Source organism: Melozone crissalis, unplaced genomic scaffold (assembly GCF_028551555.1).
Source record: "Melozone crissalis strain CALT ecotype California unplaced genomic scaffold, PUWL_Pcris_2 ptg000027l_1, whole genome shotgun sequence".
In the NCBI taxonomy this organism is placed as follows: Eukaryota; Metazoa; Chordata; class Aves; order Passeriformes; family Passerellidae; genus Melozone; species Melozone crissalis.
The window spans coordinates 12,698,991-12,718,970 of NW_026535805.1; the positions used below are offsets into that span (position 1 = coordinate 12,698,991).

A 19,980-nucleotide genomic window follows, 5' to 3' on the forward strand; every position below is an offset into this window, starting at 1 on the left:
TCCAGGGATGGAGTATCCAATACCTTTCTGGGTGCCACCTGTCTCAGTGCCTCACCACCCTCACTGTAAAAAACTTATAGCTAATCTAAATAAAACCTTCTTCAGTTTAAAACCAGAATCCCTTGACCTGTTGCAACACAGCATACTAAAATGTCCTCATCTTTCCTATGGGCCCCTTCAAGTACTGCAAGGCTACAAACAGGTCTTTCCAAATCCTTCTCTTCTGCAGTCATACTAGACTAGGCACAAAGATTTTGAACATAGACCTTTAATTTCTCTTGATTAAAACCATCACTGACACTGACATATCTACATTGTAACAAAAGTCCATTTTTTCCTTGGTTTTTTCCCCTCTATTTTTTTACTGCCATTTACATAATTAATGTGAATAATTTTCATTAAGTACCCGAATTAAATATTTGAACAAACCTGTAGCAGTGTAATTGGGAATTTAAGATGTTGCTCAGTAGTTATCCAAACTCGAAATGTGTCATTCTGGATCTCAGCAGTAAGAAGTGTCTCCAGTAGTTCTTCCATGAACTCCAGTCCAAGGTGACAATTCTGAAGTAACACCCAGCCTCCCTAAACAAGGATATCAACTATTACCGTATAATATTAAGAACAAGTTATTTATAATGCTAAAGCCAGCTGTCTATATAAGAATAAAATTTGGTTTTCCATGTAATTTTTTTTTTAAATTCTGTTCTGTTCCTAAATATATATTCTCTTTTGATATTATAGGATATTGGCACAGATAAAGCAAATAGGATAAGTTAGTGCAAAAGTTATTTCCACATTCTCTTTTTCTCAATGAAAATAACATAACCAGGCTCAATATTCTAAGTAAAGAATCAGTGCTATCTAGTGGCAAAAAGAGGTTCCTGTACTCTCCCAGCAAAACATCAGTGATAAGCAATCCAGTTCTCAGATCCAAAAGATTGTGAGTGGAAAAGTAACAGCTGAAATTTAAGGAATATGTATTTTTAAAAACTGATTTGTTAATAATATAATCTAAATAAGTGCAAAGAGGTGGTAATAAGACTCTAAAAGTTTTTAACTCCAATTAGTTTATCTGCAATAAAGGCATTTGCATGAAATTCCATCTCCACTTATTTTGATCTTATTCATCTCTCAAACTGAGCATGAAAGCTCTAGTTAGATTATTGTCTCCCTAAACTTATGTTTATGAATTTAAATCCTATCAACATTTTTAGCATCACTTTAGAAGCCTGATGAATTAGAAGCCTGATATTAAAATGGGACATTATTTAATCAGTTCTAAACAGTGATGGACAGTGGATTTCATTACAGCTTGTAATTTCATTTTAGCAATTTTGTTTTAGCTCATTTAAAAAACATCAGTAACTGTTGGTGAAAAAATATAATTGACATATTTGTGGTGAATTGATGGATATTTAAAAAAGATAAAATGAAGGTGGTTTTTTTCCTTCTTTTATGAGGATCAACTTTTCTGAGGGAGATCTTTAATCAATTTCATGCATTTCCAAATGAATCAGAGTTTTTGACAATTATCTTCCTGTAACACAGCACAGCAGTTTTAATCATATTATGTACTCTTGGCCAGAGGTGCCAAATAGGTATTTGTCTTCATATTCACTAATTCTGTTTAGTAGTTTCAAATCTGATGTTCACATTTTCCTCCCTTCAGCACCAAGGCATGTGGCTCAGAAATTGTTACTGGTAGCTCTACTGGAGTGCTGTTTTGAGTGTCCTTGTGCTTCAATTTAAGGGCAAAAGAAAGGAAGGGATGCTCCAGTTTTCACCATTGCAATGAACTGGGAGTTTACAGTGACCATTCTAGACATACAAAAAAAGAAATACCAGATGTATGTGTGCACTTATAAATTTTCATTTGCTATAAAGAGATTTCTTTTTTCTCTTTTTCCAAATTGGTGTACATCTATATGCCAATACATGTTCTGCTCTCTATTACTGGAGATATTCTACTCCTCCAAAGTACAGTTATATGACTGATATCCCATATTTTGAGCTTGCAGGCAACTATGGCTGTATGTCTTCATTTGAAAGACCGTCCACAACTCCTTGAAGTGGCCAGCTGACCAGAAGGTACCCCCTTTGCACTAAAACTTTTCTATTGTATTTGAAGTTTCAATTACTATCTCTCTGTAGCTGCTACTTAGGTTTTTCATGGTTTTACTGTTGGGAAATATCATCCGCCATAACAACCTCTAAAGAAAAATTCTTACATATTGTTTAGAAAGTCTTAGACACGCTTGGGACTCAAAGCCAAAAAAATTAAAGAAACAAAGAAGATACACCAAGTGCTGGTGAGTAAGTGGTCCTGTCACTAGCAGTGTTGTAAGAAAAATGTGAAACAGTATTAGAAGCAAGCACATTCTTCTGTATCTACAACTTTAAGATACATGTGCACTCACCGTTTCATTCAGTAGAAGCTATGCAACTTCCAGGTATCTCTTATATGGGAGGGGAAAAAATGAAAAAAATTTCCAATAAAGAAGTGGGATCTGGACAGGACCAGGCCCCAGTGTCCTTCTACCCTTTGTCAAGAGTGTAGTGATCAGTAGGGAATGTGCTGCTTTTGGGAAGCTGCTCAGTAGCACTGCTGGCAGAGGCATTGCCTTGGACTCCACTGTCACATATATATGCCACAGAGAAATGTTTTTAAACTCAGACATTCAAAAAGACATGGTCACCTGGAGATATGCTTGATAGTAAGATGAAAATTCAAAATATTGTAGACTGGATGCTAAAGGGGTGTAAAAGAACACCAAACAATCACCTTATGTTGCAATGTTTTTCCCCCACCTGTTCCATAGACGCCTCTACGAGTTTGCGTGCATGAACCTCTTGTCCTTGGCCCATTGAGATGGTCCTACATTCTATAACATATTTGACAATATAAGATTAATGAACCTACATTATTGAGTAAGAATTTCAATTCAGCCCAACAACAAGTGATATAAATACAGCACAATTAAATAAATTTAATGCAAAAATATATAAATATGAAAGCATATGAAAGCCCTTCACCATCATATTATGCTAATAATATATAGCATTTTCTAAACATTGATATTGCATACATTGTATACATTTTCTAAACATTGACATTTTGTATAACAACATTGAAATCCACATAGACAATATACTTACAGAAGCCAAAGACTGTGACTAATGTTGACTGTGAATGTGAATTGGTGCCAAATTTTAACAACACCAGAGCATTTGAAATACGAACAGAGATTTATCTCAAAGTGTAGATAAACACAATGCAAAGATGTAAAACTGAATTTATGAACACACTAATGTGACTAATGTCAGGAATATACAGGATCTAGTCTCAACTCAGTTTGTATCCACACTTTTTCAAAACTTCCACATAATGTAGAATTAAAGTCCAGAATATACAAATGTAGCTCTTGTAGCTCTTTTTTGTTATAAAGTAATATTCAAAGCAGACTGCTGATTTTTCATTTACCTGTAGTTGAGTTAAAACAAGAAAATATCATTGTCACCATAACAGAATTTTAAAATAATAATTAATTGCTTTACAAGATAGGGATTTAAAAAGTTATCATCACCAGGAAGGATGATAACAATTTATTAAAAAAATACTTGAATTACTGTCCAACTTCATACAGAATGGTTCTTAGCATAATGTCTTCTATTTAGAACATTATTTTATCTCTAAGATGGTATTTCAGGAACAAACAGTAGTGCAAGAGAACTCAAGAAATACTTCTCAGGAAAAAACATCTCTGAAATTACTTACACTGCCCATCTGTGTCTTAACATATGACAATGAATAATTACTTTCATACCCAAATGAAGCTTCCGAGACAAGGAATTAATCTGATCAGTTGGGTCTGATCCCATAGACAAGAAACAGATGAGAGGTGTTCGCATGTCACTTTCTTCCCAAGTGTTTCTTAAATTCAAAATAACTGGCTCTGTATATTTCTCATGCAAGGAACTTGCAATATATTTCCTCGCCTGGGAAAGTGTTCGGTCTGGACACCAAGACCTAGAAAATAAAATACAAACAAACACATAAATTCACTGCCTCTTCCTCCAAGATCAGACTCAAATTAGAAATTTTATTTTTATCAATTAGAGGAATTTTTAAAAATCATTATATATATGCATACATACACACATATTCATGTATATATGTTTCTAGGTTTGTCTTTACAGACATAATAACAGGCAGAGCTGATGGTCTTCCCTCTATTTATGATACTTTCCAGTTGCTTACAATTTTGCCTTAACTATTTGCATTGGAATTTTCTCTTCTAGGCACCTTCATTAGTTTGGGACGTTCTTCATTTTAAACAGAACTTTTGTATTTGAGAACACAAAGAGGAAAATGTTAAGATTTTTTTTGCCCTTTAGTAAAACTCTGCCAATGATTAATTTGGTTGTTTAGCCTTTTAGGGTACAAATGCAATTCTTCTGCACTGGATTGTATTTGTGCTGGTGATGAGTGTTTTTCCCATGGAAAAACAAACTACTTTTGGGTAAAATCTATTACTTTGACAATCTTCAGGTTTTGAAGATTATTTAAATGCTTCAGACTTTGATGGTTCCCTCCCTCTTAGGGTGTAGAGCATTAAACAATATGGTATTTCCATCAGATTTCAGCCTTTTTTATGGCACAGGTTGAATCAGCTCCAAAGACAAATCACAGTCTAGTAAATAATATTGTTGGGGTATTTCATTAGTATCTCTGATTTATTTTTTACAGCACTTGGGAAGTATAAAATGAATGGAATAAGATATGATCTCATGCATAAGGCAGCTGAATGCTTCTTTGGGGAAATCCATTTTATCCCAAGATCTTAGAGATCTTACATGATGCAAAAAAATCTAATTTATAGCACACCTTTCACACGGGATTTTGAATACTTATTTTGGATTTTCACCATCTCTCTATTTTTTTATTTTATATTTTGATACTTGTTTAAAGGTATTTAAAATGGTTAATTTTAAAAGAAATTTAATTTTAAAAAATTGAAAACTATCTGGAATATTCTACATTTTCATGGGCTTCTCAAGGAAGGCTGCATTATGCAATCCTGTTTGCATTTCTCCTGACGTAAAAGCAAAGCTATAAAAAATATTTTCTATAAGTATCTTTAGATGGCAGAGAATAGTCCTGAAGTAATTGAATAAAAACATATTTCATGTGAGTGAATTGCTATTTAAAGTCACCCAGAGATAACTGAAATTACACTGTTATGATAAGAGCATACTTATAGGTTGAGATGTGTTGCAACTGTGTAATTTCCCAAAATTTCTGAAGATGCTCACCTGATGAGTAAAAGCTTGCGAAAGGTGTCAAGCGAATCACTGTATCCATTAGGGATAATTTCTTCCTCAGGGGCATCTTTATCAAACCAGTGTTTCCATTGCTTATCATGGTGAGCTATCTAAATTTATTGCATTAACACACAAATAAATATATTTCAGTTGCAGTAAAATCCCCTTGCAAATGTAGCTTTTAATGAGAGGCCATTATTATATTAGGACATATTACAAGTAACATTGCCTATAGCATTTAAGACACATGCCATGAGAATTGCTATTAAAATACTACAAATAATATTAATTCAATTGCTGCAATCAGTGTTAAGATGCAGACTCTCAAGCCAGTCAGTTATTTATGCATTCCCTTCCCAAACACATGCATCTACTTTAAAAAAATCAGTAATTAGCAGGAGGATTCCACACCACAAGAGGAACACACTGTGATTGATTAATTTATTCCTTTTGGTCACAAAATATGAAGAGGACCGGAAAAATCTGTCCCAGTACAGTCTATCCAGCCAATGAATCACAAATTAAAAGTAGCAGATTCTAGCAAGCTTTTGGCTTGAGAAAGAAAAAACCTGACCACAAATATGATCACAATAAAGGCACCTCTTAGAACCCCTGACCTAATGGGACAAGGAGTACTGGTGGGCAGAACATACTGAAATTGCAACTGAGCCTTCAATGCAGTGACTGAGGAGGGTCAGCTACTGCAATATTCTCAGACCACTGGGAAAAGAACAAGGAATGTACTGACAAAGGTTTAAAACAAAAGATGTCTATGTTAAATTAGGCCTCTGGGACTTATTTTTTTTAGAGGAGAAAACTAAATTGAAACTAGCATGAGAAAAAGAAAAGCGGGGGAGACCTCTTGAGAATGGGGCATACCATTCTCAGTCCTTTTTTGATCACTTTAAATAATTTTTTTTCATCTAAATAAATAATGATACAGTTGTATTTTATATGCTTAATCAAATATAACAGCACTTCTAATGGATAAAAATAAGTATTAAAAAGATGTTTTCACAATATTTGATTTTTTAACTGATATCCTAGTTGTAACCCTTCTAAATTCCATTTCTATCTATGACTGAAATAATTTTAATTGTCACTTCTTAACTTTGCTACTAGCTGGCAAAAGTAAGACAGTGCTAAAATATTAACTTAAAAAGGAGAGCTTTTGTGGTAACAGTCACTGAGTATTTCAGAGTCTAAAATTTTGTTTGCACACATTCTAGAAAAGCCCTGGTGAAAGGACTTTTATAGAAATGGGATTCTGGTGCCCTGACAACCCAGAGTGAACAACCTAACTGAAGCTTCTACACCTTTCTCCTAACTTAATATTCTGATAACTCAAGAAACCAAAAACTGGAAGAACTGCACTGGTACGGATCCAGGGTTTAGAAGCAGCCAGGACCACTTGCAGGTAACCATTTAGCTAAAATGTCTGCTACCCTCCAGGGCCATCACAAAATGGACTTGGCCAATGCTATAACAGCAAGGAGAACTCGCTGTCCTGGCTATCAGCCTGATTAACAAGGAGCACTTAGATACAAGAAATGCTTAGGGAATGGTTTAACTGCACTAAAAAAAGAAAAATAAATTAACCAAATTGAACATGTCACAAGCTTATGTGCATGTAAGTTCATGCATACCTATGTAAAACATGGCATTTGTAGCCATTTCATCATATAAAAATGTTACCCTTGGAACAGAAATCAGTATGTAAAAACAAGCAGCAAACTTGCAAAAATACACCAGAATCAAGACAAAAAAAGATTGTAACTTTAAACCTAACACTCAGATTAATTTTATGAGCCTTTCTGATACTTCTACCTTTTTATCCTATCTCTCTTTTATTGACTTCTGTTTTCCTTTGCTCCTGTTCCTTCTCTCCTTTTTCTATCTCAATTACTATGATACCAAATACCCTAAAGATAAATAAACATACCACCATTCCTGCTTCCTAATTGTCTCTATTCTGTTATTCTGTATTTTTGTGGAAACAAAACACAAATAAATTTTGTGATGACAAAACTGGTTATTAACATTAAAAAGATAATTAGAAGATATCACCTGGTTCAAAATTTGTTCAAATTGTGGAAGTTTGTTCAATTCCACTAGGTTTAGCCATATCATATCAAGAATCCAGCGGCTTGGTTTGGGTGGGCAAGCCTGTAGATCCAAAGCTGCACCTCCTGTGGATAAAAAGACAGAATGAAATGTACTTTCTGATGAAATACGTGATATTCCAGGGGTCAAGAGATAATTGACATTTCTTTTTAATTTATATATTTTGACCTAAGTAATTTTCTCCAGGATACTAACTGTACTCTTGTGTACTTAGCATTTATTTTATAGCAAAGGATAACTTAGCATTATTAATGGCCTTTTCACAGGGAAGATTACTATTGGGTGCTCTCTAAGACTTCCCTTTGCCATGCTGAACAAGCCCAGTTCCCACAGAAATGTTGATAGAAACCATGTAGACAAAGAAATAAGATTTTGAAATGGCATAAAAGTTAAAAAAGTTGAATTAGCTCTACACATAAAACAATTTTTAAAACTTACCTCTAATGAGAGTTTGAAACTCTCTGTTTTCCACATGTCCTCTCTCAATATCAATTTTTAAAGCCAGGAGGAGGGTAAAGAGGAATTTGTGGTTTTCATACAGGCCTCTAACAGAATATGAGTGAATTTCAAAAGTAAGATATTCAATAATATTTGAGATTCTTTTCTGAGGCACAGGAGACTTCTTGGACCTAAATCATGAAAACAAAGCACAAAGAAGCCACATGAAAAAGACCAAATACATTGGAAAGGCAAACACCTGAATAATAGAAAAAATCTGTGTCTTCCTACCTGGCTATAGATTGATCAAACAGCTTCAAGAACTGAGCCAGTGAAGTTTGATACATATTGTTGACCATGCTCATTTGTGTAAGAAGGAAATAAAGGATGCTTCCACGCGTAGCAACCGGTCGATATTCCTCCTGAGCCGTGTTAATCTTCACTTCAGTTTCTGCTGCCACAGACAGCTTGACAGCTATTTCAGCAGCTGTTTGCTTCGTTGTTTGCAGGACACCAATTAAAGATTCATCATCCACTAGTGAACCTGAAAAGTAAAATACTGGGTGTTTAGGATATGATTGTAATGATATTTTCACTCCAAATCTATACATAAAACAAAAGGCCAAATTACAGGAATTATTGATTTTAAAAAATAAAACTATTTACTGAATTACAGAAAGCTTTTAAAATAGAGACCAGACAGGATATGTAATACTAAAAATTATTTTTACATCCAACATATTTGATCAAATTCATTCCAAATATGTTAAGTGTATTTATACTAACAGCTTTGCAACACCTAGTAGAGAAGTCACCTATCTTATGCACACAGTCTACATAGTCAACAAATGATTTAAATTATTTTGAAGTCTATTCATTGTCACTCTCAAAGTAAAAAAGACTTATGGTCCTAAGGGAAATGATCATTCAACAATATGCATGAATCTCCAGCAGTTTCTCACAGATTTTCTGTTACCAGATTCTTTTTCCACCAGAGATAGTAAGAGGTCATGTTCAGGCTCATAATGTACTGCAGAGGAGTTTCAAAGCAATTTTAAGCCAGGCCATTCAATTTATATTTCCATTAAAGGATTAAAGATGTGCCCATGGTCAGATACCTGATCTCATCTGAGGGGCAGAAAGTTCTCAAAAATATTGATGTATTTCAAAAAACTTGTTTAGGTGTTAGCTCAGGTGTCCTGAGTTGCATATGGTGGCATGATATAGCACCAAATCCCTCACGTTCCCCATACTCCTGCCATTGTACATTCTCTTACTAAATCTTAGATGGATAAACCAAAATCTGTAAGGAAAAGACCTAGTGTGAATTAGTTTTATCTGCCTAATCTGATTAATATTTTGATACATAACCTTTGGTTGCACTTAGTTTGTAAAGAAGATTGTCTTCCAGTTCCTTCATCTTCCTCTTATTAGAAGTTACATCTTCCATGAGTTTAATTCGTTCTGCTTCTAGTTCCTGTTATTGAAAAAAAAGAAAATGGCATGACATTTTATGGGTTCCAACTTTTATGAAAGATACTTAAAATTCAGTTTCTGATTTTTCAAGTGAATGATTTGTGATTGAAGATAGAGGTGAAGAGTTGGATCCAGTCATGGAATGTGCATTTTACCTTTCTTGGTATCTAAAAGATGTTTTTAATAACAAATTTTTTTAAGCAGTGTTTATTCAGTATCTTGTGATTTATCTTATCAATGTTAAATTCAGCTAATTGATTGTTTGTGTTGTACTAACAGTCATATATGTATTAAGAGCCTCCCAATTCATTTTTGATATTTGGAAATGTCTATACTGAATCTGAATATAATTTTAGAAAATAGCTAATATCATTTTTTTTTCCATTTGAAAATTTTTATTTTCTACATACCAAAACCAATTAAATGAAAAAAAAATCACTATGATTTATTTGTAATGTTAACTTACCTGTTTTTCAGTGAGTATTACTCTTCTCAGTAACTGATTCTCAAGTCCTTTCATTGTAACAGTAAAATCAATAATTGATGTTTTTGCATTAATTTCAGGTGTGAAAGAAGGATTAGGTAGCTTTGTAGTAATGAACAGTCGAAATGTATTCATAACATCTACTTCCTTATCACCAACTTTCACCTGTGGGTCAAGTTAAAAGAGTATTAAACAGAGGAAAATGAGCTTTATTAAACTCAGTAATATTGAGCAGAAAAAAAATTACACTATTTGAAGTGCCAAAAAGAGGAAATCTATTTCACAATTTAGATTTGTCATGAAAATAAAAGTCAATGACCAAATGTATAAGTTACAGTATGTTATAAAAGTAGCATTTCCCTCCAGTTAAATATAGGGATCATTTCCACTGTGGATTATGATTAACAGTTTCAGAACCATTTGGTTTCTAAGCACACCTCAAATGAAGAGGTAGTAGAAACTGCTGACCTTTGTAGAAGTCATCATTCTCTTATGTCCAAGGTAAAAGGAATTATGTGATCCAACAATGGAACAGGAATTACTGGACACAAATTTTATCTTTATTAAGACTAAGCAGGTTTCAAAGAATATTTCCAAATGAAGTAAAAATTCATTCAAAGTATTCAAAATATTTTTTTATAGAGTTAAGATATTCTGAAACAGCAGTCTAACTCAACAGCTGCATGTGCACAAGGAAATCTGATCACTGCATATTGTAGCATGAATCATGGAATTGTTGGTGTTGGAAGGGACCTTAAAGATCATCTGCCATGGGACAGTAGGGGGCAAATGAGGCTCCAACTTTTGAGTCTCCAAGATGTCTTCAAATACCTGGCTTATAAAGGAGTAGGACCAAACCACTTCCTTAAGCATATTTGCACTGCTTGGAAATCAGTAGAAAGAATTTTAAGCATTCAATCAGATAAGTTTATAATTGGTTCCAGTTTGGAAACTTCAGTAATAACCCTGGCAGTTAATAACCCTCATAGTTTAGACTTGCTAACTTACTACACAGCTGAGGCCTCTGTCTTTTATATTTTATTAGTTCAGTTTGATTCTTTACAAGTCTCCACTGAATACAGAGTTTACCTAGGTGTTTATAACAATGATAAAATAACATTTGTCACAAGGCTAGCTACCTTTTCAATTTCTTTTGTTTGATTACTAACCTTAAAAGCAGATCCAGATTTTATGAAATTTTTTTCTAATATATTATCAAGGACTGGATCCAATTCTTCCTCTATATCTTCAATCAGGAGCGATCGCCCCAGTGAAAGACTGTCTTCAAGGTGTTGCCGGAAGTACTTGTCATTCAGAGTTGTTACCTCAAAAAGCAAATTATAAATTTGTTGTAAGGACAAAGCATTTCTTCACAGTCTTACATGAAAACCACAGACCTAACCATGGAAATTTTTTTCATTGTTTTTGTTAATTGCATTTTAAAGCGGGTGCTATAAATGTTGACCATGCAGCAATTTATGCAGAAATACTTCTGTGTGTACAGTGAAAAGTACCACAAAAAGATTAATTAAAAGGCTGGCTGTAACTGAATCCTCAGGACTTCATTATGAGAGTAATAATGTACTAAATCAAACTGATACAGCTTATGGCATATTAAAGATGTTATGTATATTTTAGAAATCAGAGACACCTAGCCTTTAATTTTCTGTTCTATGTCCTTACAAGGACTAGATTTTCTAATTTTAGCTTTGAAGTGCTGAGAAATTCCTTCTGGAAATCTGAACTCAGTCTAAAAAATGAAACACTGCTACAATATTATGAATTCAGATTGATATTTCATGAAATGGAATTCATACTATATGAAATTATTAAAAAGCATGCATAAAATAATAAGCTACATAATTAACTAATTATAAACCCTCCAAAATTTATTGATATTCAGAACATATGAGTTTTCTCAGCATTCAGGCTAAGGGTTTTAAAATGCAGTTTCCTTTTGCCATGTCACATCATTCGGGAAAAAATAATTTGTGATCCAAATAGTGACACATGAACATCTTTGTATTATATTTTATGAGCAGGCATTTTAGCATATTGGCTTAACTTCTAAAAGAGCTATGAAGACTGCAGTAATGTTAGGATAGGCAAATTTTTCATGGGTATGGCTTCAGCTGGATTTCCTCAACTTCCTTTTGTAGTGACCACCTTATGATGAATATCCTCTCAGATCCTAAATTATGGGTTGCAACAACTGAGGCACTTTGCCTACATTTTCAGAACTGTAACTTATCCTGCCTTTATCTGTAATGTTACTAACAGTCGCTCAATTTGCTCTCATTTAATAATTTCATATTATACTCTTTTGTTTTTAATTATCACCTCTTTGTCCTCTTTTGTGTTGGGACCATGCCTACCCATCTTGAACAAAATACTTTTATACTTTTTTGCTAGAACTCATACAAGTTGGATAGTCTTTTCCAAGCCCTTGAGTGGGATTTACAGCTGTTCTCAAGTTCCCTGCCGATGCATAATTGTCAGTCTCCATACATGTTAAACTTATCTCAGATCACATTGACTTAAATGCAACCTCCTTCTAAAGTAATAATGTGTGAAGGAGCATAATAGAGCACACACCCTTCCTTTAAGACACTGTTTACCTGTAATTCATTATCCTGTTCTTTATTTATCACCCATGCTTTTCCTTGAGTTTGTGGGTCTACTAAAAGTGGGTATCTTGATGCCTTAGTGACAATAATACCATTCTGAATTGAGAGGTGATCTCCAGGCAATCCCTGAAGGTTCCACTCACTAATCTAAAGAAAAAAGATTAAAAAAAAAAAGAGAGAGAGAGAGATGAAGAAAAAGGAGTAGTTTGAAATAAATTATCATGGGAATTTTTCTTCAATTAAAATTTTTCTAAGAAGTAACAGGGACATCAAAGGGAATGCATATCTCAACCTGCTGAAGAAGTATTCATGCAAGTATAAAAATATTTCCAGAATTTTATTCTTATGGATTTTTTAAACTGTATAGAATCACAAAAAGTATATTTTAGAGTCTAAGAATGTTAAAAGACAGCTTGAGAGACAAATTAAGCATTGGGATAAATTAAGTAAAAACTAGTCTAAGAGAGCTTTTGGGAATTAATGTTTACTAAAGGAAACTTGAAGATTCTGGCACTTCCCACTCTTTGCCCATTTCAAATACATTTACATTGAATGAAAGGACTTTGTGTATTCTATTTTAAATCACAACCAAACCCACTGTTTTAGAAATGTCTTGGTTTTGGCCAAAAGAAAGGTCAATTTTCTCTTAGTAGTAGATGGTACAGTGCTGTGATTTTCTGCTTTGGTGTGAGAATAATGTTGGCACCCTGATGTTTTGGCTGTTGCTCAGTAGCGCTCACCCCAAGGCAAGGGTTTTTCAGTGTCCTGTGCTCTGCCAGCGAGAGAGCAGGTGCACAAAGAGCTGGGAGGGAGCATGGCCAGGACAGCTGACCTGAACAGCCCAAGGGATATTCCATACCACAGAATGCCATCTCCACTATATAAACTGGGGGAGCTACTCAGAAGAGGCTTGATCATGGTTTAGGGATTGACTGGGTGTTGGTCAGCAGGGGGTGAGAAATTCTATTGTGCATCACCTCTTTCTCTTGGGTTTTGTCACTATTACTACACCAAGATTTAGTGGAAATTGCCAGGAGCATTTGGAAACCACAGAACTACCCAGCACAGCAATATTTGGAATACTGGGGATTATAGTTCTTCTCTAAGCAGGCATAATGCTGGCTAGCAGTTGTAGAATATGCTAACAGAAATTCAAATTAAACCCTCCAAGCACCAAGAACTTACTGTTGGTTGGTCTACCAACATAGAAATCAGGTTCAAATCATCAGAAAAGGGGATTTTATGCTCTCTCAACTCTGTTTCCCATAAGTCTTTAAGCAAAAGGTTTCTGAAGTCTTGATTAAAAGGTCCACAGTATGAAAGAAAGCCTGTGCAGAGCAATATATCTCCCACAAGTCTAGAAAAGGAGGAAAAATCACCATTAAAAGGTGGCGCACAAATTCAATTTCTCATTACTTAGACAACCAGCTTTTGAAGCATAAGATAAAAAAAAGTTGTTTCCAGAGCATTTTTGAGGCAAAACTTAAGAGTAAAATTTTATGAAAACACCATCTCCACCCCTACAACACAATAAAGCCCTAATGACAGCTATTCTTTTTTTCATAAATGAGCTAAGAAAATGGTTTATTTCTTAAAAATATGTCTGAAATACAGTATTTATCAAGGATACAAACCTAGTTCTATTGAAACTCCCATCAGAAATGCCCACTTTCCCCATAGCAAATTTGTAGTAACATAAGTCTTCTCCAGAAGCTGAGCTTATCTGAGGTTTTCACTTCCCCAGTGACATCAGAAGGATGTACAGTATTGGGGGGACTGCAGAAGCAGCTGTAATACAGATACATAACAGCCCTGGTAATAATCTTTTTGGAAGCTAATTCCAAAATCAGAGGTATTGTTCTTAACTGAAATACTAGTACTCAGCATCCATGTATTCTTACTTATGGGCGGAAAATTCAAATTTCAGGGTAGTTCATTTGATTGCATTGCTATATTAAGATTTCCAGGAAGAAAATTAAATACCACAATTAAAGCTACTAACTTGTTTACCAACACTTCAGTTTTTACAAGCATTTTCTTTTTTGTTTTTCTGTAATGGATTTGATACCTTTTAATTTGAGATTTAAATTCTTTGCTTTGCTGAGTCCACCTAACTTTCTCACCACTCAGTCCATCTATAAGTGCAGAGGCTGCTTGCATCTTTCTTTTGCATGTTTCTGCATCATCCTCTAAGTCCTAAAATTAAAAAAATGTCCTACTTAAGCATCAAATGCAAAATGGTGGAGTTATTTTCTATACTTTTCATCCTCTTATATTTATGATAACTATTTTACTGATTTAATAAAATAAATATTTTATTAATATTTACCAATAAAATTAACATATTTGACACTTCAGGGCATCTAATATGCTCCTCTTCGCAGGAAGAAGATATAGGCTTAAATCTCTTACTATTACACCTGAATCTCAGCCATGTTATTCAAGGTGTCAGGTAAATGTGTGTTTGCAGCAAAGTCTAATTACATAACAATATTGTACAAGCATTTTTGGAAAGACTACAATACTTTTATCTCACCATTTTCTCCTTCATTGCTGCATCAAACTTTGCCTGCACTTTATCCAGTTCAGCTTGCTTTTCATCTAATTCTGCCTGAGCTTTATCTTTTTCTGCGTTAGCTACTTTCAGGCGACCTTCTTGTTTTGCCAGGTTAGCCTGCAAAGGAGAAAAAAAAAATAGAAGTTCAATCATATATATGATTTCAAGATAATTCAATGAACTATTTAAGCCTACTTAGCTTGTAATCACAAGACAACAGTACATCAAAATAACTTTTATATAAACATAAAAACATTTAAGCTGAAAACTATATCACATGTATACCAAAGATAAGATGATTTTTTTTGTTCAATAACAATACAGCACCTAAAGTTCTACTATATATTGTCAATTTTATTCCTTTAAAAAAATTACATTTCAAGAAGGTGGTTAAGGAAGTAAGGTTCCTGATCTGTACAAACTGGTTAGACTAGAAGAACAATACTCAGTATTCTTGCTTGACTATATGTATTTTCCTCTTCTATTAGTGAATTTTGTAGTGACCAGCAATCATAACAGGAGACTGGTCCTTTATCCGCTAACAATATTGCTTTTACATACTAGGAAATGGTCCTAAAACAGTGACTCTTCCTATTGTTCCTAAAATTATATTTATGGTGAACACAGGAAATGAAATTATTTTTAAAAATATTAATCTGTATTACTGTTGCTTCTGTAAAGAACACTTCTACTAGTGATAAAATGTGAAAAAAAATTGGGATTGCCATGTGCTCACAGCTTTTACTATTTTTTTTAAATTGTGCTATATTTAAGGATAAAATAGTTTGTTTAGAACAAAAAAATCACTGACTGAGTTTCATAAACTTGAAAAAGAACACTCACACACACTAAAGTAAAAATTTACTCTTAAAAATGTTTTCCTTATTTTGCTCCCTACTATTGCAACATAGCTCCTTTAACGTGAACTCTGAACCTCTTCAGAAAGCCAATATTTAGGCAAGATGTCAGTGCTCCGCTACTTCTAAGTTACCAGGAGAAATCAAAAATGCTAAAATAGCTGCAAACTCCTGTTTGCAGGACCCTCTGGAGAAGGAATGAAGATGCTGGTACAACATTTTAAAAACAATTATAAAGTAATTATAACATAATAAAAAGACTGAAAACACCTTTCCCCGTACACAGTAAACCAGATCACATAAATTTAGTCTAGGCTAATTTTTTGTTCTGTTTTCTCTCTAAAATCAAGGAGCAAATAGTTTTGTTTCTGCTCCTACCCTCATTAGCCACTGGTAAGCAAGCACAAAGCAAGAGAGGATGTATTACCTTAAGAGGGAGGACTTCTCTGTTAACACCATAAAATACCACCATGGCTTTTGTCCAAGAGAGGAGTCCTGCCACGTTGCCACACACCTTTTTACCATTTTCCAGGGTATAGTCTTCCATTTCGAAGTACGGCTGGACTAATTCTACTGTCTCATCATTGATTGTATCCCTAGCAAAGTTCCTTAGGTTGTTCAAGAAAGGGCCACTCATAAGCTTTAAAAAACAACACACGAGTTATTTACATATTTGACATTCAAATTCTTGTTCATAGATGTTAAAGCTGTTAAAAAGCATTCCTAAAATTCTTCTGTAAAAAAGAGGTAATTCATATCGCTAATATTATATATGTGCTATTCAGTTGTAACTGCTCCCACATGCCTTCTGTTATTTTGAAGTTTTAACCAATTACACTCCAGTAACTAGATTCAAAAGTTACTGATGTAACTTTTTTCCATCTCCTATATTCCTGTGTTGCCCTTCAGAAGCATTTAAGAAGCATCATTTAATTAAAAAAAAATTGACCCAAAGAAAGACTCAGAAATATATTTGTAACTTAACTAAATGCAAAAAAAAAAAAAAAAAAAAAAAAAAAAAAAAAAAAAAAAAAGCTTTGGCAGTTGTGATGTATTAACTAAATTCTGAAAAGTGATATAATTTGGTTTAATTTTTTCTAACAAACTTTTTGCATGCTAAAGGCAATTCATGGAATAACTGCCTATCTCATTTTATTATATCAGTGGAAAACAAAAGCTTTTGATGACTTTTTTAACTGCAAAAGTCTAAATAAAATGCAAGAGCACTATTTCTTACTGTTACCATCAGGCCATGTGCCAGGAAGGGTCAAAGAAAGTCTAAAGCTTCTGCTGCAAAAGTCTCTAAGCAATTCACCTACTATTTCTACCAGTTAGACATAGTATACAGATACAGTTTATCTTAAAACAATATGTTTGCCTTTCAATAAAATTCTGTCATGTTTTGGCTAAACAGCATCAAATGTTCTCTGATAAACTAATTGCTACTTCTGATGTTTAAGAAACACCATTTGAGAACTCTACTTACTTTTAATGATTCTCCCCACGATGGCTTGCAGCAAGGCTTTTCTGGATCCATGGTAACTTGATCCACTCTCTTTTGAAATAGTAGCAGACAGCAGTCCATGATCCTCATAATGAGGTGTGGAGGTTTTGCAAGTTTTCTAACAGTAGCAATATCCTCTGGTCTGATGGTCTGTTTGAAGAAAGGTGCAATAGAATCCTGCATCAATACCATCATTCTACTTTCCCATTCAATATCTTAATTTTCATGTTCATTTGTAGTACTTTTCTCTGAGGCGCATTTGTATTGAGGATACACCAAAAAAGTGAGCAACCTGGCCTAATTAATAAGTTTCATAGTTTGGTGAAACTTTAGTAATTTTGTGACTATTTTTGGAAGTTTCATTTATCTCATTATCTAAATATCAGTGTAAGAGCAATCAATGCTCCTTTTTTTGCTTTTTCTACTCAATAAATTCTTTCACATAAATTCTTATAACACTGGAATGGAAGGCCATGATTGATTTCTGATTTCAGAAGTTTTTTACTGTTCAGAGCAGAATAATGAAATTATGTAGCACAGTAATGCCTCCAGATTTCTGAACCCTGCTGCTGATTGCCCTGAATCCCCTTTGTTTCCTGTTTTAGTCTTAAAATCAAAAGCATTGTGGTTTTTGGTGAAGGAAGAGATAGATTTTTATTTGTCTTAAAAGACAGGTGTAACTACTTAAGTTTGAATTAAAAACATTCTGTTAGCACAAGAAGTATCCCCTTGAATTCAGAATAACAGATATTCTAAAGGCATCAGTAGCTTTTGGAAAGATCTCCACCTTCATAATGATCAAGTATTCAGATGGAAGGGAAGAAATGCTATAAAACAGTTCCTATGTGTTTGAACTAAAATATGTATGCCTTAATTATTCTTGAGAGACATGGCCAGCAACAGCAAGGAGCTGGCGACAGCAGTTAATACCAAGAGACAGCTGTATGTTGGTGGCTCTGGCCTCTCACAGGTGATGCAAATAATACTGTACTAATGAAAATGAAATTTATTCACTTTCAGAGCTTCTTCTGCTTCTTCTAGTGCTGGTTTAGCTGCCTCCAGTTTTTTCTCTGCTTCCTGCTTTTCTATATCAATTGCATCCACGATCCTTTGTGCTTTATCTTTCACCTCCTGGACTTCAAGTTTTATTTTAGTTGCGGCTTCAGCACTTTGTTTGACTTCTTCTAGTACCTGGAATTGGTAATAAACACATAAAATCTATAAATCAAAATGGTGGAACAAATGATTACCAGACACATGATAAAATAAGTATGTAACAGCTAATAAGTATATAAATCTAACCCCAACTATAGCTAACTATATATGGTATCATATAACTATTGAATAAAAATTAAATGTGAGAAGTTCAATTTCATCCCTTTCTGTCACATATTTCTCTCTTATGAGATTAAAGGCCTCAAAGAATGCAGGCAGTCCCTAAGTCATCACTAGCCAAAATTCACTCTCCACTGCATATTAAATATGCACCATCAGAGCATTATCTTTCAGAAAACAGAATGCCTATAATGATCCATTCCCTAGCATGCCTTTCCAGAGAGTCATTTTGGAAACCAGATTTCTACCAGACCACCACTCTCATGAACACACAGATACCTTGGTAATGTAAAAGACAAAATCTGAAACTGGACCGCAATGAACATTTTTCCAAGGAATTTTGAAGTAGAAAAGTCCCAATATCATGTTAACTTTTTCACTGCTAGTAAGTGCACATAAATCCCAAATTTAATTATGTTAATTAGGAAAAAAAATGGAAAAAATGAAATCTGATGCTTATCTGAGTGGGTAAGAAATGGGAGAAGGACAAGGAAAGCACTCAACCTCTGCTGCAGTTTAAAATCACCTCACTTTCAGAAACTATATATATATAAATCAAAACTATAGAGAGAGTAAAACCTCATTTTAGATGAGGAAAATTCTTGCAAATTATGATAAAATTATGCAGTAGTATTTTACCTGCTGTATATTCTAGTGTTATTTAACACTCACTTACTTTATCTGCCTTAGCAGAAGTCACAGCCAGCTCCTTCTCCTTAATAGCCAAGTCCTTAGAGAGCTGAGCAACAGATTCACTGGCTTCCATCAGCTTGGACAGACCTATTAAGTAAAAGATAAAATTCAGAAATACAGAAACTTTTTTTTTCCTAGTTAGATCACACAACCTAAGCCCAGATCTCTCATAGGTTGTACCTTGTGTTCTCATTCAATTTTATGTAAAGGAGAGAAAGTGGATGTAAGCAGTCATACTATCGTGATTGTGTCTACTATTCACTTTTCATAGATATAAGTAATTTTCCAAGGCAGAAAATCATGATAAATAAGATTAATTCTTCAAAAGAAAACAACAACAAAAACAACAAAAAAGGAACTATGTCACATGCATATTGCATCATAAAGTCATGAGACAATCAGAATTTGTGAACGATGCTTCATTGCGTCGTTACATGAATAAATTACTTAAGGATCCATGATTGATTTGTAATAGAGTCCTTTCTAGAAAAAATTGGAAAGTAGAGTCAAAAGTGGACCTAAAAATCACAGCATAATTATGATCTCCAGCTCCTGCATATTGA

The 19,980-nt window shown here is 34.0% G+C and overlaps 1 protein-coding gene across 1 annotated transcript in view; it reads right to left on the reverse strand.

The window, feature by feature from the left end:
• The window catches only part of DNAH8 (dynein axonemal heavy chain 8), a 110,271-nt gene that overhangs the window by 13,816 nt on the left and 76,475 nt on the right, over positions 1 to 19,980 (reverse strand). The window contains exons 63-80 of the mRNA XM_054279522.1: positions 19,401 to 19,504; positions 18,404 to 18,580; positions 17,372 to 17,539; positions 16,313 to 16,525; positions 15,008 to 15,145; positions 14,540 to 14,667; positions 13,657 to 13,828; positions 12,463 to 12,618; positions 11,014 to 11,169; positions 9,827 to 10,009; positions 9,256 to 9,361; positions 8,176 to 8,428; positions 7,885 to 8,075; positions 7,390 to 7,511; positions 5,314 to 5,432; positions 3,825 to 4,027; positions 2,809 to 2,882; positions 430 to 582 (exon numbers count right to left, since the gene is read on the reverse strand). Coding sequence (XP_054135497.1) covers positions 430 to 582; positions 2,809 to 2,882; positions 3,825 to 4,027; positions 5,314 to 5,432; positions 7,390 to 7,511; positions 7,885 to 8,075; positions 8,176 to 8,428; positions 9,256 to 9,361; positions 9,827 to 10,009; positions 11,014 to 11,169; positions 12,463 to 12,618; positions 13,657 to 13,828; positions 14,540 to 14,667; positions 15,008 to 15,145; positions 16,313 to 16,525; positions 17,372 to 17,539; positions 18,404 to 18,580; positions 19,401 to 19,504 — 2,816 coding nt within the window. The remainder of the gene's footprint in view (positions 1 to 429; positions 583 to 2,808; positions 2,883 to 3,824; positions 4,028 to 5,313; positions 5,433 to 7,389; positions 7,512 to 7,884; positions 8,076 to 8,175; positions 8,429 to 9,255; positions 9,362 to 9,826; positions 10,010 to 11,013; positions 11,170 to 12,462; positions 12,619 to 13,656; positions 13,829 to 14,539; positions 14,668 to 15,007; positions 15,146 to 16,312; positions 16,526 to 17,371; positions 17,540 to 18,403; positions 18,581 to 19,400; positions 19,505 to 19,980) is intronic.